Here is a 22,630-nt window from a genome sequence, read left to right as displayed (position 1 = left end):
ATTCATTTTATGTGATGACCAGCAACACCCAGGAGCTCTAGTTTGTCTTGGGCCTTGGCATGGACTTGAGGGCATTCCCAGCTGAGGAGGACTGGCACTTTACTGTAGTCAGGGATGCTCCCACCTGAGAGCAGCCAAGCACCTTCTTATGTGATTAATGGCCATTTGTAGGTCTTTGGAGAAATGCACAGTAAAGTATTTGTCCATTTAAGAAGCTGTACCATCTTTTTATTCTTGAACAGTAAGAATTACTTATATATATTCTAGAGGTTAGACCCTTATCAAAATGTGACTTGTGAACACTTTCTCTCCTGCTGCTGACTTTTCACTTTGAGTTGTTTTTTGATATGCAAAAAATCTTTAAGTCAGACAAAGTCCGATTTGTCAATATTTCCTTTTGTTGTCTGTATTTTGGGGATCATATCTAAGAATTCACAGCTACCACCAGATTTCGAAGATTTCTAATTCTATATTCTTTTAAGAGTTTTATAGTTTATTCTTACACCTTATGTTTTGACCCATGTCGACTTTACATGGTATGGGGTAAGGGGCCACAGGTATATTTTTGATTATACAAAACATTTACACTCAACTGGAAGTTAACTTTTATAACAAATATTATGTAGCTAGACACAGATATGCATATATATATTCATAGTTATCATGCAAAATAATGAGTTACTAGTATTTTTAAAATAGAGCTTTTATTTTTTACTATAACTGGACAAAGAGATTTAGAAATTAAAATATGCACAGAAAGCAAGCAGATATTCAGACTGATGCAAGAGGAAGAAGCATGTGTGTACTAAAGAAATGGGAAAGAGTTATCAAGCCTGAAGAAATACAAGACAATGGATATAACAGACAATACATTTTATATATTAATGCTGCTGGATTCCAGCATTAAGAAACACAAAGCATTGACCTACTGGACGATAAGCATTGAGGAAATACCAGCTATAACATCGGTCAGACAGGAGAAGAAAAAACTAAAGAAGTGACAAGATGACATTAAAGGTGGCTTAGAAATTAGACAAATGACTAATGCTTGAAAATTACGGGGATAAGTCAGTTTCTTTAGTTTTCCACGAGGCACTATTTCTTCTGAGCACAAGGTCAACAAATACATACCATACAAGCTACCACTCCTTAATACTAAATGTCTGGCAGACAGCACCAATCAATCACAGTACCCTGAAACAAACTCCTTAAAATGCTCCAGACAACTGACTTCCATTGAGCACAGTTGTCTTCAGAGACTGCATCTATTTACTATCCTGGATCTGCAGCACCGGGTATCTTTTCTCAGCTGACAACAGGAACTGGGCAACTGCTAATTCTGTCAACTCTTTACTCCTTAGCTTCCAAGGAATGTCCTGTTCTTGGACTTTCTGCACCTACTTGCTTCAAAAGTCTGAGAAGGGTGAAGTTTGAAGGTCACAGTAAAGGGCCTCGTCTGGCACCATGCAGCAGACTCACCTGTGAGATGCTACAGAGTTACTCAGACTTTACTGTAGGCTGACTACATCAGGAATCCCTAGCAGTAGGTAACTTTTCATAAACCACATTAAATTCTTTACCATGGCCTACTGGCATCCATTTCTCATCAGTCTCTAGCTCAACATGTATGACTCTAATGCAGATATCTCTAAGTTTTGGTACTAAGAAGATTTTCTCAAGAAATTCAGAAACAGGCTGGAAGATGGCTTGGTCAGAAAAGTGCCTGCCACGCAGGCACCAGGACAAGTTCAGGTCTGCAGCATGCACGTGGAAGCAGGTGTGCAGTGTATGCCTTGTGACGCCATGCTGGTGCAGCTGCAAAGGTAGTCTATGGAGACGAGCAGGTCTCTAGAGCTCACTTCCCAGCCATCCTCTCCAGTCAGTGAGCTCTGGGTTCAGTGTCAACAGAGTGGAGGGCAACTGAGGAAGGTACCCAGATTTGATTATTGACCTTCAGTCTCAATACCATACTGGCAAGCACACACACACAGAGAGAGAGAGAGAGAGAGAGAGAGAGAGAGAGAGAGAGAGAGAGAGAGAGAGAGAGAGAGAGAGAGAGAGAGAGAGAGACTGAATAACACTACATGGCAGAACAGCCTTCTATTTTAGGCACTGAAAGTCTGGAAGGTTTTTGAGCGTTAGAAATTAATAAAATTCAGGCCAGCAAAATGGCTCAGTGGGTAAAGGCACTTGCTGCCAACCTGACACCCACATGGCAGGAGAAGAGAACTAACTCACACAAGCTGTCCTCTGATCTCTACTCACATGCATGGTACTCGAAGACTGCCTTAACTAGAAATTATTAACAAATTCAAGACAAAGGAAAGAGTGAAAAAGGGACAGTGACTTCATGGTCTATTTTGTGGAACTTAAAGGTCCCATGATCTCAGCATTATTTCTCAACTTCAGATGTCTGGATGACAGGATCTCTAAACTGAGCCCAGATTACTGTCCTCTCCACCCTAGTCCAGAATGAAAGAGACAGAGGAACCCAAGAGTCCCCTGTGACACTAAAGAAGGGCCAGGTAACCACACTGTTGGAGACTCTAGCTGGTCAGATAGCAACGGCTGCTGACTCCAGGTGATGCACACTAAGTACCTGCCACTCTGAGAACTTAAGTATCAGCCTGAACTCAGAGGGACCATCACAGCCACACAGGTGAGGCTCTTGGTAGAATCCTAGAGTTCGCTCTTGTGTTTTCTTAGCAAGCACTGAGACGGGGGGTTTCTAGAACCCAGAGCGAAAAAAAGTCATTATTGTTTCTAAATACAACAGAGAATTTATTAGACCTCATCAGCAAGGCTCTACAGAGAACTTATTGGCATAGTTGTAGGAAGAATTTTTAATTATATTTGAATAGGCTCCACTAAAATCAAGTCTTTTACTGAACTTCTACACAAAAGTCTGAACAAGTTGAGATGGGAATTTCTGTGGAGAGAGAAAAGGCATCCAGGTTTAAATAAGCCTTTGTGGGTAAAAATGAGTTCACTCATTCCATATATATGCAACAAATGTTTATTGCTGACAGGCTGCACACAAAACTCTGTGATGTCCACTTTGTTCTAGGTTAATTTTACTTAAGTTTTGATGGCTGTTTATTGTCTGCTTCATTTTATGTCATGGCACTGACTCTTCATAGTTTATAGGAAGGAGATTACTATTTACCTGTCATACAGACAGGGTCCTCAGAAGCTCAGAAAAGCTAAGTGATTTATCCAAGGTTGGCCGGTACTCCAAACCCTTGGCAGAGCCCTAAATGGATGGTTTGGGCCGGTGGCAACCACCATGCTTTCACTAGCCCACCGACAGCTAGCAGCACAGGCAGAATTCTGGCTTGGCAATTTGGGGCTGCCCTTTGCAAAACCAAGTAAGAAAACAGGAAGCTCAAGAAAGCCTGGACAATTCAACGCTATAAATCCAATGGACAGAGCACAAGGTAAGTGGAAAAAGCAGGCGAGCAAGGTGAGTTTTCTAAGCACACAGCCTCTCGCGCAGCTGCCCTCAGGCCCAGCCAGCTCATTTTTCTAACTTTCTCCTACCACCAGTGCAGAAGCCCCAGGCCTCTTTTTGGGATTTTGTGCACACTCAGAGACTGCTGACAGGAGAAACACAAGACTCTGAGGACAGAAGAGGGCTACTGCTGCACCATCTTGTGCAATGTTCATGGTGTCCGGGGGGTGTCAGGCTTTGATTTCACTGTTCTAAGTAAACACCACCCAGACACACTCTAACACCTTTACTTCTTGTTCACAGACTCGCTCTTTTTTTTCTCCCAGCCTAAGTAAAGACAGCTCAGCACTGTAGAATTCTTCACAGAAAGCTATTCCCAGTGTAATGTCGTATCCTGGTGATGACTTCCACACTGTAAGACACGGGATGCAGCTTTGTGGACAAAAACTTTTCTTGAGCGAAGCAGTGATGGATACACTTTTTTCTAATGGATCTTTCCCCCCCTTTGGTCAAGGGAGTTGTTGAGGAAGAGTCTGGCTACATAGCCCAGGGTGGCCTCAAACTCATGTCCTTCTGCACAAGTGCTAGGATCACAGGTGCTTATTTTAACTTTTTTCTTTCTTGGAGGGTCCATTCTTCAAAGAAAGACGACAAACTGCTGTTCAAAGCCCATGCATTTCCTCCATGTTAGTCAGCCTTCTGTGACTCTACTCCACACTGGAGATAACCCCTTACACGGAGAAAAGGTGTGATCTGTCACTATACTCCACACTGGAGATAACCCCTTACACAGAGAAAGGGTGTGATCTGTCACTATACTCCACACTGGAGATAACCCCTTACACGGAGAAAAGGTGTGATCTGTCACTATACTCCACACTGGAGATAACCCCTTACACGGAGAAAAGGTGTGATCTGTCACTATACTCCACACTGGAGATAATCCCTTACACAGAGAAAAGGTGTGATCTGTCACTATACTCCACACTGGAGATAATCCCTTACACGGAGAAAAGGTGTGATCTGTCACTATACTCCACACTGGAGATAACCCCTTACACAGAGAAAGGGTGTGATCTGTCACTATACTCCACACTGGAGATAACCCCTTACACGGAGAAAAGGTGTGATCTGTCACTATACTCCACACTGGAGATAACCCCTTACACGGAGAAAAGGTGTGATCTGTCACTATACTCCACACTGGAGATAATCCCTTACACAGAGAAAAGGTGTGATCTGTCACTATACTCCACACTGGAGATAACCCCTTACACGGAGAAAAGGTGTGATCTGTCACTATACTCCACACTGGAGATAATCCCTTACACGGAGAAAAGGTGTGATCTGTCACTATACTCCACACTGGAGATAACCCCTTACACAGAGAAAAGGTGTGATCTGTCACTATACTCCACACTGGAGATAACCCTTACACAGAGAAAAGGTGTGATCTGTCACTATACTCCACACTGGAGATAACCCCTTACACGGAGAAAAGGTGTGATCTGTCACTATACTCCACACTGGAGACAATCCCTCACACGGAGAAAAGGTGTGATCTGTCACTATACTCCACACTGGAGATAATCCTTACACGGAGAAAAGGTGTGATCTGTCACTATATTCCACACTGGAGATAACCCCTTACACGGAGAAAAGGTGTGATCTGTCACTATACTCCACACTGGAGATAACCCTTACACAGAGAAAAGGTGTGATCTGTCACTATACTCCACACTGGAGATAACCCCTTACACGGAGAAAAGGTGTGATCTGTCACTATACTCCACACTGGAGATAACCCCTTACACGGAGAAAAGGTGTGATCTGTCACTATATTCCACACTGGAGATAACCCCTTACACGGAGAAAAGGTGTGATCTGTCACTATACTCCACACTGGGATATCAGTGTACATAGTTAAAACCTCATCTCTAACCTGCCTAATAGTCACTCAAGCATCAAGGAGACTAGTGACAGAAATGCCCCATCTGACCTCCTGCAGCCCAGGACACAGCCCAGACCCCAGCTGAGAGTGGCAGGTCAGCCAGCCTCGAGTGCTGGCTCAGCCTTACAGCAGCAGTACCTAAAACTGTTCAGCACTAAGAAGAGGAACAATGACCTTATCACATAAAAAAAAAAGGACTGGAAAAGAGCCCCACTCAACCCATTGAAGCACTGCCATATGAACACATCAGAATCACAGGAATGTAAGAAATAGCATCTATGTATCTAATGTAAGTCAAATGTCAGTAAACAACAGTAAGCTATTTTAACATGAGAACTCTTCAGTGAGGAGACATGCTTCCTATAAAGGCAGATAACATTTCTGATTGCAGCCAAATTCATGGAGGCATGACTTGAAGAGGCCATAAAAAGTATGTAAGGTCTCTTCTAGGAGAGAGAGTGGGTCTTAGGGTCCTGCACCCACCAACATTTCCAGGGGGTTGATGAGCCTACAGCAGTCCCTAAACTAATAATATACAAGAAACAACACCATGGCCCACTTCAAATTATTGGTACCAGTTCAGTTCTGGGGCTGCCTCACCTTGAGAATCTAGACGATAGTAACACAGAATGGAAACTTCCTTTTTTTGTACAGACAGAATCTCAGGAAGCCAGTGAATGGCTCAGCAGCCTAGAGACTGGCTATGTGCAGCATTCTTTGAATACGAATTAGCAGCGGGTAATGGCAGCATATTTATGAGGCCTCTTGCCGGGTCCTTTCCTCCTGTGAATGCTGTATAATTCATTGCGTGCGCCCTGACCCCAGTGCGCTCCTGTTCTGACAAATCATACTTGATTAAGACAAATCTTTATTAGTTAGCTAGTCAACTTCCCCATTTATCACTGGCAAATCCCATTCTCCTCTTCAGGTGTAAGAAAAGTGACTGAAACCCTCACAAACAACAGCCAAATCACCTCGAACAGCTAAATAAGAATGATGTATTTCTCATAGACACTGAAAATAAACCTAAAGCTTCAGAGTCTTAGATGGCTAAACAAAGAATTCAGGAGGTATATAGTACACATACTGATAGACTCAAATCCCCTACACATCTCACCCAAGCCAAGACACTGTTAATTGTGTAATCTATGTCAGGATTTTTATCTCCTACTAAACTTATTTTAAAAGCAAAATGCTATGTTCTTAAACACTGTATTATAAAGCTGGAGGCTCGAAGCTCTGAAACAGTAAAGGTAAGAAGACTTCCCAGCATACAGAAAGTTTATGGTCCCTACCAAAAAAATAATAACCACCACCACAATCTCTAAAGAGTAGAACTGGATATGGTAGAACGAACTCAAGATTACTGTTGATCCTCTCGTAGGGTGGAAAATGTGTGTACTCTGAACGGTCTGCTACACTCTTGTGAATTTCAGTGTCATTCACCCTAAATGACGGCATGTTTGTGTAAGAGCTGATTCTCACTCGGGTATCTAGTGATCCCAGGACTGCCCTCAGACCCTAGCAAGGAAGCCATTGGTTACAAAGCCATACATCATGCCCCAGGACGGCCACTCAACATTGAAAACAGTGTCCTTCCAACAAGTTTCAGAAATTCTTTGGTCTCAGGAAGGTAAACTCGGTACAGCCCATTACCTTTCATTTCTCAGTGAGAGATGGAATGAAAATGTTCATGCCAGACATTCATTTCTCAAAATTTTACTCTTGTGCCTCATTCCAATGTAGGAGAAACATCACTTTTGGTTTTTTTTTTTTTTTCATGTTACCAAATGATTCCAGATATGTAACGGTGGTGTAATGCTGTGGGATGGTCTGTATGTCAAATTGCTCTGATTGGTCAATAAATAAAACACTAATTCGCCAGTGGCCAGGCAGGAAGTAGGTGGGACAGGGAGAGAGGAGAATTTTGGGAAGTGGAAGGCTGAGGTAGAGAGACACTGCAGCCGCCGCCATGACAAGCCGCATGTGAAGACACCGGTAAGCCACCAGCCACGTGGCAAGGTATAGATTTATGGAAATGGATTAATTTAAGCTATAAGAACAGTTAGCAAGAAGCCTGCCACGGCCATACAGTTTGTAAGCAATATAAGTCTCTGTGTTTACTTGGTTGGGTCTGAGCGGCTGTGGGACTGGTGGGTGACAAAGATTTGTCCTGACTGTAGGCAAGGCAGGAAAACTCTAGCTACAGTGTAATCTCAGAATCCCTTAAGAACAATCCAGAGACAATGTATCAATATTTCATAGTATTCCCATGTGAGCTCCTATATGTTTCACATTGTTAATAAACAAACCTATTTATTACCCACTTTTGCTCCTGATATCATTAACGAAATACCGGTTACACTACATGGCACAGATACAGTATTTTACCTTGTTGATGCTCTTATGTGTTACATGGGAAGCATCACTCAAAACATTTTCCATGTGGGGGCTGTCTTCTGTTTGCCAAAACTTCCCACTTAGACAATGTGGATACATCTTGAGAACTGAGGGCCGAGCTTGGTAGGAGAAACTTCCACAGAACACCCACTGCAGTAGGGAACAGTGTGTTGATGGTTTAGAAGCAGACAGGCTCTGACTGGATCCAGGGCTCAGAAGAGATCACATCTGAACACACCTCCCCTGCCTTACAGGTCTTTCATCAGAATCTTAAAACAGTGAACAACTATTCCAAAAGTGCAAATTGCCGTGGTCTTTTTGGAAAACTTTTCCTTTAGTTGGAGGGTAGGCTGGAGAGTTATCCTCTTTATGATGTGTCCACAGAAATAAGGGGAATGTTTTGAAATTGCTTTTAATCTATTCCATAGATTCACTACTCATTTATATTTATTTATTTATTCATTTAGAAAAGTTGGTAAGAATAAATTCTTCTAGAAAGGCTAAACTACTTGCCCATGGAAGCCAAATTTAGGTGATAGGTAAGGTTAGAAATCCAAGACAACAGAACATTTTTTAGAGCCAACACCGTGGCAGGCTTTGTGAGGACGCTAAGAAGGACCAAGCAAGGCCCAAGAACTTAGCAGCTCACAAGCAAATGGGACGGAGTGACATGAAACCTATCATTAAAACAACGTGTAAAACAAGCTACAAGTGGTCTGTGGGAGCGCGTGTCAAATGTGTTGGATCAGCCAACATAATGGTCTTCTCCATAGATTCCTTCAGCATCGTTGTCTTCAGAATCCATGTCTTAACTCCCTCTCCAGCTTAGCTTCTTGCCACATGAAGCTAATAGACTGACAATGATGTTGACATCTTTTGATATTACTTAAAATCTCAGTGTGATTTATACTCCTCACCGTCCCCCAAAAGGAAGGAACCAAGAAAACAATGCTCCTTCTTTCTTTTGAGAATCTATATCACACTGACCTGAAAGTATAACATGTGATGGGTATTTGGATAATATACAGGAGAGGTTACATTTCTAGCAAAATTTGTCAGTACAGAAGTCAAAAGGCATTTGGGACATACCTATTGAGCGAGACACAAGCCAAAATGAATGATAAGGATGATAAGATATTCTCCAGTTTTGGAGGTCAATCCCTAAAAATGTCTTTTTATACTTTTATCTATCTATCTATCTATCTATCTATCTATCTATCTATCTATCTATCTATCTATCTATCTATCTATCTATCTATCATTGTTTTTGTGTGGTTACATTGTCACCGTGTAACTACTGTGACTACTTCTTACCAGAGACTATACATGGCCCTGGGGCATGGCTTCCAAACAGTCTGATCATTTTGCAATGGTGGGTGAAATCCCGAGGCCAGCTTCTACCAGAGCATGGTCTAGACTCACCGTGTTAGTGAGGCTATCTGAAGCTTGCTGGAGATACCAGCTATGTGGCCGTGCATGCCCTATAATGAGGACGGGGTTGAAACAGGTGGCAGGGAGGGAAGGAATGCACTTTTCCCTCACAGCTCACTTATGTATGGCCTTACTGAATTCTGGGAACAAGTTAAGCAGTGTATCTACTTAGGTATGGTAAACTGATCCCCCATTCACTGAAAAAACTATTAACTGAGTGCTTATTACGAAGCAGGCATGGGAATAGAAACCAAACATGACATCAGGTGATGACCTGTGTGCTAATAGGCAAACAATGATTCTTTGAAAAGTGGAGGTTAAGAACATTTATTGAATACTTTGAGGTCATTTTCTTATGAATGCATTATTAACAGAACAGGTTCACGGGAGTGTACACGAATGCATACATTCCTATGAAGACCAACAAATGTAAATGACTATAGTGTTTTGTTGTTCCACTAAATGAGAGGGAAACAAAACTATTCCTTAGTAGAGTATAATTTTGTCATTGTACCAGTATAATCTGATATTCTATTGCAAACACTTAGTAGAGAAACCTAATTCTGCTGCAAATTTTCAGAATGTGTTAAAATTGATGTCAATGTCTCAGTAATTTCGCAGTTTAAAAAACAGTTAGAATGTAATGACTACACTCCACTTGATTAAAGCATTTACAGCTCTAATCAAAAACTGACAGCAAGATCAAAGATGTTAACTTAAATCTCTCCTCTAATTATGTTTAAAATGCCACACCTCAGGCCTGTCTCTCCTCTTCTTTTTCAAACCAAATTCTGCTTAAGAAAGATCTAACACTTCTTAACAGTTCATTATCCAATAAAACTATTCAAAGCTTAAAAGCAATCTACACAATTAGTCAGGACCTCAGGGAGTCCACCGGTAGTCTTTATTACAGGACTTCATATTAAAACACCTTAATTATATTTGTCAAATGGATTTCATTAAAACCCATCGTCACTTTAATTTTCATATTTTGACAGTGCTGGCATAGGCATTATTACCACCTGCCAGGCTAGGAACTACAACAAAATTGTCAAATTCCTTCAAATCCTAAGCAGTTTCTTTTGTACCTGACTGATGGTTTTCCCTGTGTGGGGGAAGCTGTTGCAATTAGGAAAATTAAAATTTTCCTATGTAAATTCCACTCAGAACACACACACACACACACACACACACACACACACACACACACACACACAATCTATGTATGTTTCTTGCGGTGCCGGGTTGCCAGTGTGCTCTGCAGAGGATGATGCACACACTTTGCCGTTGTGCATCTGAATAGCAAAGCCGAGACATCAAACAGAATGTACTATGATTCAATCACATCACAACCATCAGGACTTGAAAGCCAGGACATTTTTTTTTTTTTACTTCCTATTCATTATGCTGCCATATTTCATAAGATATACGGTGTTCCTGGCCATTCACTTGAGATTCAATTGTATTTTCATTTGCCACCACGACTTACACTATTGAAACAGCAAATGGGAAAGAAAAAGTGCATGCATCCTTCTCTTTCCAGCTATGCCGTGTTTCATGTCAACAGAGATGCAATGTTTGCAGGCATTTTCCTTATTCAGCTGGTTATGCAACTTTAGGAAGATGGAGGTATGCACAATAACATGCAAAGCATTTCTGTGCTTTTCTGTGGATTTTCTAAGTTTTTGGTAGCATATGAAACACTGAAAGAGAATTTCATAATAATCTGTTTTTCAAAATTTCTATGTTTTTCAAGTATTAAACATAGAACAAGCACAGCAAAAAAAAAAAAAAAAGATAAAAAACAAAACAAAACAAACCTAACAGACTTGTAAGATATAACAAAGGAGCTGGACTTCTGGCTTATATCAACACACTTCTGGGCTTGGTGCAATGGTCTCTCGAGTAATAATCACCTTGCTTTATGAATACTTTAAGTCATAGTAAATGGTCTTGGATTATTTTGAGTGGATCTGGAATTTTAAAGATTTACTTACAAATTCAGAAGACATTAAAAAATCATAAATGATCACTGATTTATGTGCCTCAAAATTTAATATCAATGAAATAAAAAACATGCTCTAAGAATTAGGTGTACAGAAAAATGCATTTAAATACAGCTCCACTGCTGCTGCCTGGAAGCCTTCCATGATCAACTTTGATGGCAATGCTTCACCCTCCTTTGGCCTCAAGTCGATTCATTGCCTGGGCCACTGTTGTGGCCCATATCTTCAGGTGTGTGTTTTCTCCTTTTTCTCTATACACAGAGCCTAGCAGAGTGCCTAGTCCTGTATGCACAGTGCCTGTCGTCTGGGCTTCTGGCTGTGTTCCCTAACCTCTCCATAGTAGGGGATGTCTTATTAGTCTTCTTCCACATGCTGCTTCATAAACGGTAGGCATTTGAAGCACATGCATGTATATGGCATGTTTGAGTGTGTATATATACCTGAAGACATGAAATTCTATGGATATAAAATAAAAATCCATGAATCAAAGAATGTAAAAATCATCAATTCTTTAAATTTTTAAATAAAATGTTACTACAATCTACTTTTGAGTATATATATACACACACACACACACACACACACACACACACACATATGTGTGTGTGTGTGTGTGTGTGTGTGTGTGTGTGTGTGTGTGTATACATGTGTTCGTATGCATGTAAGTATACCTGCAGAGGCCGGAGGTCAATATTAGGGGGTTTTTCAATTGCTCTCCATTTTACTTTTTGAGACAGTTGCTTTCAATTAACTTGGATCTCACCAACTGGCCACACTGGCTAGCTGATAAATACCAGGGATCATCTCAGCTGCACTTCCCAAGTGGGTATTGGACATGTGCCCAGCTTTTACATGAGTTCTGGGGCTCTGACTTAGTCCTCACGCTCTGTAGCAAGCACTGTACTGCTGAGCCATCCCCCAGGCCCATAGACACTGCTATACCCTCAAAACAAATCCTTCACATTTGTCCCACCCTTCCATGGTTAGCCCTTTAGCAATTCTGCCTTGGATGGCTCACTAACGGAAGGGATGGAGTGGACACAACAGAGGAATAATTCAAACTCTGTCCAGGAAGTGCCTCGGATGACAGAAAGCACCTTCTATTGCAACCAGTCAATGATTTATTTGAAGATATTATTAATAATAACAGAACACATGGATTTTTCCCATTACAGGGAAAAAAAGAAAAAAAGACTATTTTTGAAATGTTCCTAGATCATTTTGAAAATGAGGCCAGGTGCAATGTCCATTGGAAGACCTGAAGCTTATTTGATAGAAATAGAGGCCTACAGAGGCCTGCTCACATAAAAAGCACTAGGCACATACAAGCTCATGAATCCTGCAACAATGTTAACTTGGTGCTCCAAGCCCAGTTTGGGCAATGCTGAGAATTCTTCTGCATTAGTATGGTGTACTATGTCAGATTTTGCTCGGTGGTGCCCTGGTTCTGAAGACACCCAGCTCCTATATCTGTGTGCAAGAGCAGGAGCTAACTGCATACTCAACACGGTGTGCACAACAGATAAACAGGCACTGTGGACGAGAAAAGTGTAGTCTGTAGAACCAGGCACCTCGGGCAGCATAGAGGACAGCACGTCTGGCTCACCAGTGCTTCACCACACCCAAGTGACTAGGGACAGGAAGGAGTCTGGAGGGATGGCAGGAGCAGATGATGGATACAGAAAAACCACTTACGAGTGTTATTTGTAAGGTGGGGGCTTGGCAGTGAGGCTAGGACCATCATCAGTAGCTTCTGGGAATTTCTTTTGCATGTCTGTGAGAGCGAGCATGCTTGTGCAGATGTTTACAGGTATATATGTGTATTTGTAGAGGCCAGAGGTCAATCTCTAATATTGTTTCTCAGGTACCGTCCATCTTGTTTTCTGAGACAGGCTCTCTCATTGGCTTGGAGCTTGCCCAGTAGGCTAGGCTTGCTGGGCAGAAAGTCCTAGGGCTCAACCTGTGTTAGCATTCCCAGAGCTGGGATCACAAAAGCATGCCACCCTGCTTGGTTGAAAAACAAAAACAAAAACCCTCTATTTTTATTTATTCTTTGAGAATTTCATATATGTATATAATATGTTTTGATAAGACACACCACATCCTCCAACTCCTTCAAACCTTCCCATATGTCCCTCTCATTTCATGTCTTCTTCTTTCCTTTACACTTCCTCTTCCTCTTCCTCACTGATAACCAACTAAGTACAAATCAGTGCTGCACAGGCGAGGGCCACCTACTGGAGTGTGGGCCACTAACCAGGGGCCACACCACAGAGGAGAACTAACTTTACCACTGGGGCCTTCAACTATTAATAAACAGCTCCTCGGGTAAGACTGGGGCTTTGTGAGCCCAGTGGCCCATGACCTCGGCACCCAAAGGTTCTTGGCCAGGCTTAGAGTACCAGACATGAATTCCATCTTGTGGAGTGAGCTTAAATCCAACGAGAAAGTAGTTTTTTATTCCCATAACATTTGTGACACTATTGTACCAGGCTGTTGATGACTTTTCTACCCCCAGCAACCTGTGTAACAGCTTCAGGTACTATGAAAGACAGCAGTCAGGGAAGAGGCTTCCTGGGTAGTATTAGCTTGATTTCTCCATGTCCTGTGACCCAAGTGTGTGGCATCTTCAGCGAAGGGGTCTTACCAATAGGTTTTTGTGGCAACCAAGAGAAATGGCAATAGTCTGTATGGTTTTGGGGTGTTTAAGGGATCCCCTAGCCAACAACTTGAATGAACGTGTCCCACACCTGGTATAGACACAAGCTTTTTTAAACAAGGGTTCTAGGGTCCAGGTTTTCACAGTTAAACAGCAAGCCTTTTACTTACCTCGCTGTCTCCCCAGCCTACTGGTGGGAATTTCTGCTTGGGACCATGCTGCTTCTGTTCCTTAGGTCACCTGTCCTCTGGAGATCATACTCTCATGCAAATCTTCCCTACGTCCTTTTCTCTGGCCTCTGCAGTCCTTCTAGATGCCCCAGTTTTGGAAACATGGTGACATTTTCAACCTTTCTACAGCAAATAAGGAGAGTGGCTGTTCTGATTTGTTTCTCTTAGCATCAAGCTTGGCGTTGGCGGAACGGAGAACTGGGTGGTGATGGGAGAAATATGGGATCACAGGAGCCTGCAGGACTGAAGGGAGTTGCAACGGCTTTCGGCGTTCGAAGCACATGATCAGAGAAAAAGCCTGAAGTGCCCAACTGACAGCTAGCTCTGCAAGGCTGTTCAGATACTGCTTGCCCAACAGGAGGGAAGCTGTGGCTTCTGTGGCTCCCCAGGCCCCTCTAGAATGATTGCCCTGGAAAAAAAGATTGCTTTTCTATACTGGTCTAGAGAGAGAGCTAGCCCTGCACACCGAGTGAGACTATGCCCGATTCACTGTCAGCCAGGACAGAGAGCTAGCCCTGCACACCGAGTGACATGGACGATAACCCAGGACATCTGTCAGCATCTTTCTAGACCCCAGACTGTGAAGGACTCCAAGATGTTTTGCATTCAGACCATCCCCAGGGTTGCTGCTCTCTCCTCCACAAGAGATTACTGACTCACTTTGCATAAAACGATAGCTAATTCAGTAGTTGCCCAGTGGTGATAGGGTGATACTAAAATGCTTTAGCTATTTGTTTCTCTGGGAATCAGCACTGGGCCTTTACCACAGTATGCATCTATACAGCCTCAGTTACTAACCAAATCATTTACAAAGTGGAGCTGCCCAACCCTCTGAAATATTTATCTAGAGGAGCTGGTGGGTTTTTTATTGTTTGTTTCTTACTTGGAGTGCCAAGAACCCCATTACCCACCTCCAGGCTCTGCAAAGCCTGGTCTTCTGTAGCACGAATCTTAAAAGGTCTTATTAATAAAAACAAACCCGGAGCCAGGTATTGGGGTGAATGCTAGAAGATCAGAGAAACAGAACAAGCCACAGCCAACCTCACCTTGCCAATTCCTCAGCTGATCTTGTTTCCTCAAACGGAAAGCTTCTGAGTCCTCACCTCAGCTGAACTGCTGCTCAAAAGCCTAAAATCTTAAAAAGCTAAAGTTCCTGGTCCTCATGCCCTATATACCTTTCTGCTTCCTGCCATCACTTCCTGAGACTAAAGGTATGTGTTACCATGCCTGGCTGTTTCCAGTGTGGCTTTGAACTCAGAGATCCAGACGGATCTCTGTCTCTGGAATGCTAGAATTAAAGGTGTGAGTGCCATCATTTTTTGGCCTCTGTATCTAGTGGCTGTTCTGTTCTCTGACCCCAGATAAATTTATTAGGGCGCACAATATATTGGGGACACAATATCGCCACAGTCCCCAGATGTGGGTCTACTCATTCTCCATCAGAAGTAGGAGACAGGCAAGGAGAGGATGGGAAAGCTTTAGGCAAAATAAGACTTTGGTCAGGTTCAGAGTGATTGCTGATTATTTTCTTCAACTCTCACATTGCATTCCTGAGACAGAGAAGATTTTCTGCTTCTTAGGTAGACAGTATTTTTTTTTTTTTTTTTTTTTGGTTTTTCAAGACAGGGTTTCTCTGTGTAGCTTTGCGCCTTTTCCTGGAACTCACTTGGTAGCCCAGGCTGGCCTCGAACTCACAGAGATCCGCCTGGCTCTGCTTCCCGAGTGCTGGGATTAAAGGCGTGCGCCACCACCGCCCGGCGGTAGACAGTATTTTAATGACTGATAGATATTGCTGCTTACAAAACATCCTAATGTGGCTTCAGCACCTCTGCTGTAGTGTTTATGCAGATATACTTTATACTTTAATATCCTGATTGTGTGTGTGTGTGTGTGTGTGTGTGTGTGTGTGTGTCTGTTGCTAGGGGTCCAACCAAATACTCTGTCACTCAGCTCCATCTGTTGAATTTTGGAATAAGCACTCAAAAATAAACTGCTCAGGAGATATTCTCATAGTCTGTGAACTTCAATTTTGGCTAAGAAAAATAATTTCATCTTTTAATTTTAACTTCAAGAGGCCCTTGGGTCATTACTTTTCAAAGTCTCCAGCAGATGGTGGAAAGCAATGATTGGTCCTAATTGCCTGGCGAAGAAAAGCTACAAAAGGAGTTGAATTGCTGCTTTTCTACTGCTATGAGTCAGAGCATTGTGAAATGCTATTGTGTCTCCTGGTCTACGTTTTAGTCTTCAAAGCAGACAACTAACATGAGCCACCCTGGGACTAGGGAGGACATGGGGGCCCCAGGTGACACTTTTTCAGACTCCCATATTTCATGTACTCCTTTTCAATGACAGCAAGTGTCTTCTATGCGACACAGGGTCCGTGTGGGAGGAAGCAAAGAAGGAGGAAGCGAGTCGGCTGGTTTAGGTTGCTTCGGGCTCGTAGACTGGAAGCATTGGCATGGCCGGCTCTTGTTCTTCACTCACTCAGTGGCAGGGTAGCTTCTGGCAAACTCACTGCGAAACTTCACCAGGGCCTCAGTCAGGAAACTTCTGGATCTGAGGTGAACTGCTGGGGGATGAGGCTCACCGAGGAGTGGAGACAAACACCCTCAAAGCCTGCAACCTGGAAGAGCTGGAAGTCAATACTGCTACAGAATACTTAGAGTTTCCTAAGAGATCCACCAGAAAGAATAAACACTGGAAAAATCAAAGGCTCCAGTAAGTCTAAAAGCTCACTAGTTAAGTAATATTTGCTTTTTTCTATTTTGTCAACTTTGATTATACATTTTATACTGTCAGTAAAATTTGGTAATAAAAAGAGAAAGCCTTAATTGAAATGCTTGTAAAATTCTCTTACTCAGAGAGTTTGTGTGCACTGATTAATTAAGAGACTTTCACAGTTTTCATATTGATTGCCTTTGTGTTTCTGAACTTCTGTCTGTTGCTCAGTACAGAGTAAGAGTAAGAAATCAAGGATGTAACAAGATGTGCGATTTCTCACACAGGCGTCCACTTTGAAAAACAAGGCTTTCCCCTCCCTCCTGGACCATTTCTCTGTTCTCTCATGCTGGCTGGAAGAAATAGGCTCTTCCATGCTAATTTTTTTTCTCAATGTCCTAATTTCACTAAATATTTCTACAAGATAAAATCTGTCATGATTGCAATTTGTATTTATTTTAGTAAACTGTTTAAAAAAAGGAAGAAGTAGTGAAATCCAGCCAATTTGCTCTTAGATCGAAGGAGAAGCTAATATTTCTATTTTAGATCTCTGTTGAAGGAAACAGATCTTCTTCCTACATGTGGATGCTGCAGCGTAACACCTTAACACTAGGATTTTTTCCTAATGACTCCGAGAAAGAAGGTTTGAGGGCTGGGAGCTCAACCCACCTACGAATCAAGTCATCTTTCTCCACGGCGTCACTAGAAAAGGTTTCATGGGTTTTTATGTAACAAATTACATTGTAATGAAAATACAATAGGGCTTTGGGTTTTTAATTAGCCTTTCTCGTCTCATTCTGCAGTTAGTATGTTACTTCAAGCGAAAATAACTAAAATCTGGAGTGTTTCTACAAGTTGGGTAATTTTTAGGATGTCATTAAAGAGATAAACTCACATATTCTCTACTTTGTTTAGGAATTTCCCTGTACCAAGACAAGATCTGCCTCTCTTCTTTTGAGCATTTCAGCACATTTGTCCAGCATTATTTTTTCATTCTCTTTTATCCCCGGGGCTCTCAATGTTTAAATAGCTCCCTCCCACGTAAAGCTTTGCACCGATATCGATCAGCCTAGGCTAGAAGCTACTATGAGGCATTTTCAATAATCAGCCCAGCTGTTCAGAGAGTTGCCTGAATAAAACCCTTAGGTAAATAGCACAATGCTCTGAGAATGCTTTGCCAGCAATCAGACCTTCTCGGCAACCAAGGATTGCTGCTAATGCTTCGCCAAACAAAGGACTAATTCTGACTTCAACAATGAAGGCTACAGGGTAATTCAAATAAATCCCATCTTTGATTCACATATGTACAGACCATGAAGGGTCCTTCCCCCAAACATGCTTGCATAGCTGATTAATTCCAAAGCATTATGTGTCAAGTAAACTGTTTTTACAGAGCTCAAAAAACAAGTCCATGCAAGGTGTTTGCAGTGTTACCATTTTACCATTTACTTCTTATTCTTCACCTTCAGATTTACATCTGTTTACTTGGATCTTTGAGTCAACTATATTATGTACCTTTCTGTAATATGTGCCACACAGCACAGAAATAAAGGAGCAGGTGTACAGTTATAATTTTACCTACCGTACGTTTAATTTCATTTCTCCTGACAAGCCAGATGCTAAGAAACGAGACTCCTATGGAAAGTCCTAATCATGATTTCTTACTGCTATATGGAAGTCTAGAAAGAAGTACCAAAAATCTGACACAGCACAAAGGACAAGGGAAAAGCTGAGGACCATCCCCTTGCAGAGTGGCCCCTCGTGTCCACACCCTTGAGGAGGAGTATGAACACACACACACACACACACACACACACACACACACACACACACACACACAAACAAACAGCACCCAAAGAGATGAGTCTGAAGACATCTTCTGATGCTTTTGGAGCAAAAAAGTAAAACCAAATAAAAGTAGGCACAAACAATTTCAAATGTTCTCAGAGGAAGTGCTGAAAAGGCTTCCAGGTCATTTTTAACACTGAACACATCTTCTGGTCAAAGTTAACCTGTAACATGACATGTGAAACTTCTGAGAAATTAAGAAAGCTAATTTGTTTCATGTGGTGATATATTCTGTACCCTAATAAACTTATCTGAGGATCAGAGGACAGAGCCAGCCATTAGATTAGACATAGAGGCCAGATAGTAGTGGTACACACCCTTAATCCTATCATCTGGGAGGCAGAGATTCATCTAGATCTCTAAATTCAAGGCCACACTGGAAACAGAGCCAGACAGTGGTGGCACACACCTTTAATCCCAGGAAGTACGATGGCAGGACACAGAAAGGTAAATAAAGCGTGAGGAAACAGGATCTCGCTCTCTTGAGGCTGAGGATTTGAGAGGTAAGAACATGGCTGGCTTGTTCTGTTTCTCTGATCTTTCAGCTTTCACCCCAATATCTGGCTCCAGGTTTTTTTTTTTTTTTTTTAATTAATTAGACCTTTTAAGATTCAGATTACAGTTTCATCCCATTTATTATGTAATTTATCATGAATTCTATATCCACAAAAATAAATCTGAATAAACCTTTCCTGTCTTCCTATTATTCATTCAATCATTCATTTATTTATTGACAGAGACTAGCTTAGACTAGTCTCAAACTAATATCCTCCTGCCTCAGCCTTCTTAGTGATATGTACCACCAAGTCTGGAATCATTTTATTAATTTTGCTTTGAATATTGATTGGTTGCTTTTCCCCTTTAGTTTGAGATAAAAGAATAGGCTCTAGCATTTAGTTTGGGGTAAATCCTGTATGTAGCAATGAACCAAAGAACAAGAGGCGATCTATGACAGATTCTGTAATGTATTTAGTAGATAGGATGCCCCTAACCTGCCTTCAACACACTGCTCAGAGACAGAAGCAAACAAAAACAATTATGATAGTTATAGATAACAATATTAATCACAATTTGTACACTTATATAAATTTTTGGCATTAAAATAGCAAATGCATGAGTTTGTTCAGTATTCTTGTTCTGCAAAACCCTCCCAGACACAAAGCATCATCATTCTACAGAGGGAAACATCGTGAAGAGTGCTTGGCTTTGATGCGGACAACCATCCATGTGCAAAGGAATCTATGCCGAGGCTGCTGGGAGAGACAGACCTCTGCCCTGCAGATCTTTCTTCACTGAGGGCGTCACCACCTTACCTCAACCTGTGGGGTGTCTGAACGCCACTAGCCATCTCTGTTCTCACCATGTGTTTCTTCCTACATTTTCCTGGTTTTCTTTGAGAGCCTCATTCACTGTTTTGGTTTTAATATCATCACACTTCTATACTTGAGCCATTAACCTAGGCCAAGTGTTGCCCCCTGGTCTCAGCAGCACCTTAAAGTCAGCAGGGTATCAAATGCAAACCCAATGAAGAGGTCTCCTGGATGCTGGGTGGTGGTGGCAGACGCCTTTAATCCCAGCACTCGGGAGGCAGAGGCAGGCGGATCTCTGTGAGTTCAAGGCCAGCCTGGGCTACAGAGTGAGTTCCAGGAAAGGTGCAAAGCTACACAGAGAAACCCTGTCTTGAAAAAAAACCAATAATAATAATAATAATAATAATAACAATAATAATAATAATAGGTCTCCTGGGATGGGCACATAACAATTTGTTTTGAGTCTTCCTTTATTCTGTTTCTTATTTTGGATCAGTCATCAAATGTTCTCAAATGTGCTTTGAAATTAGTGGTGATGTACAGACCAGTGGAATTATCTCTCTGCCTTTACAGCTATGGCTACATCTTTATCACATAATCTTCCTAGAACAGTGCCCTGGTCATTCTTACCAGAGAAAGATTTACCTGTAAGCTAGCATTTACAAGTGTCTAGAATTTGCTTTTACATAGTCCCGTAGGCTCTCCACCACCCCTCACCCCCTAACCCCCCTGACAATCTTCCTTGGCATCTACATTGGATTAGAATCCAATTCAGCATTTTTCAACTTTTTTGTCTATGGATGTTTTGGGCTCAATACGTTTTACAGTTCGTGCAGAAGACTCTGGTTTGCGCACAGAGGGACAGTCATCAGTATTCCTGGACCCTAAACAAATGTCAGTAGCAAACTCTTCTCTACTAGATGTGATAACTCTCCAAAGTATCCAGATACTACCACCCATCTCCTGGGGAATAGGGCTCAGTTCTGAAAGAGAATTTTCTGGTCATATTGAATTTAGCTATCTCTGAGCCTGTCTCTGCCTACGAGACTTTCTGCAAAAAGCACTAACGGTCTACCACTTCATGAGTCTACTCACTGTTGAGTTCAGATAAAATGTCATGTCTGCCACAGATTCCTTCAAGTATGCCACTCACAAAATGACTCCTCTCTTCTTGTGTCCCCTCCTCTCCTCTCTCGAAGAGTGAACCTAGGACCTCCTATATTTCAGACAAGCATTGGACCAATGGACTTCATCTTTCCCCTGAATCTTCTAAGCATTCTATCGTATTTAATAAGATCATGTATACCAACCAAAGTGCAAGCTGCTTGAAAGTAGAAACTGTGCCCCCCTTTTCCTCTAAAAATATTAAAAATTTGTATGCATGTATCCATGAGTGTTGGCCACCTGTGTGTGGTTACCTCCAGAGGTCAGAAGAGGGTATCAGATTCTGTGGAGCTGGAGTAATGAACTGCTATCAACCAAACAATATGAGTGCTGGGAACTGAAGCCAGGTCCCCTGAAAGAGCAGTCACCACTCTCCAGTTGCTAAGCCATCTCTCCAGGGACAGCCTTCTTTATTCATGCAGAGTGATTAGCCTGTGCATACCAGGAAGGCAGGTACTTCCGGCCCCATGTTTCCGGCCCCAAATGACAAGAAGCCAGAAGCTAGCAAGTGTCCTTAAGACATGCCTAGACTTAGCTTCATCTGTGCTGATGTTTCTCAGCTTGCCTATTTGAAAGGCGAAGGATGACCAGAACAAATTGTGACCATGCAATCTAGGGTTCACTCGCATAAACAAGCAGTTAGACTGTGAAGGAGACAATGGGCAGGGACTGAGTTGATGGCAACTTAATGAAAAGTAGACAAAGCAGCATTAGAAGGCTTCAGTGCCTTTTGGAACATGGCAGGGATATAAAAAAGTCCTAAGAAAGTTTGTAATAAAGAAAAAGAATGTGGAAGAGTGAGAGTCAAAAAAGATAATTACACAGAAGGTTTTAAACAGCTCGCCTATTGGAGATGTTGAGTGATGAAGACAAACGGCTTGCCAAACTACCTGGTCACAAGGACATAAATCTGAAAAAAAAGTGGTGGATTCTCCATACATATTTAATTTAAAAAATCATGGTGTGTGTGGGGGGGGGTGTAGGAGGAGGAGAGAGAAAGACAGAGAGAGAGAGAGACAGAGACAGACACAGAGACAGAGAAGAGAGTTAGCAGGCTGGGGATGGTAAGATGTTGATAATCTTGGAGAGAAAGAAAGCATCTGTATTATCAAATGGCTTGAGACTTGAGGCACAATCCAAAGTGAGAACTGGACAGCACAGCACACTGTAGTCAGCCCCAGAGGAGGGGGTGCCTTCAGGGCAACACACACCGCTGCTACAACACTGACCAAAAAATGGACAATCAGTATCTCAAAAGAGATGAGTCACCCAGAGGGTCTCTGTAGGACTAGTCTAGTCTCTCGGCCTTGAACCGAAGTGGTCTTGCCGCAGGCAAGGAAAATGTTGCTGCTCCACCAGTCGATTGCAGTACACAGGCCACAGAAGCCTTCTCTCCCCAACAGAGAGAGGCGAGGAGAGATGAAGGCTGAGCAGGGAGAGCAAAGGCCCCAGCACAATTGCT

The 22,630-nt window shown here is 42.2% G+C and overlaps 1 protein-coding gene across 12 annotated transcripts in view; it reads right to left on the bottom strand.

Moving 5' to 3' along the window:
* The window catches only part of Vti1a (vesicle transport through interaction with t-SNAREs 1A), a 317,257-nt gene that overhangs the window by 137,106 nt on the left and 157,521 nt on the right, over positions 1-22,630 (bottom strand). Inside the window, exon 7 of one of the 12 annotated variants that reach the window (XM_076563319.1) lies at positions 16,890-17,356. The exons of 10 other annotated variants lie outside the window; for them this stretch is intronic. In XM_076563319.1, the coding sequence (XP_076419434.1) occupies positions 16,986-17,356 (371 nt within the window). In that variant the 3' untranslated portion in view covers positions 16,890-16,985. Of the gene's footprint in view, positions 1-16,889; positions 17,357-22,630 lie in introns of those variants that run through there. One more of the 12 variants, XM_076563320.1, reaches the window with a different exon arrangement.

The sequence above is a fragment of the Peromyscus maniculatus genome, chromosome 1, assembly GCF_049852395.1.
Source record: "Peromyscus maniculatus bairdii isolate BWxNUB_F1_BW_parent chromosome 1, HU_Pman_BW_mat_3.1, whole genome shotgun sequence".
NCBI lineage: Eukaryota > Metazoa > Chordata > Mammalia > Rodentia > Cricetidae > Peromyscus > Peromyscus maniculatus.
This window is presented reverse-complemented; position numbering and strand designations above follow the sequence as displayed.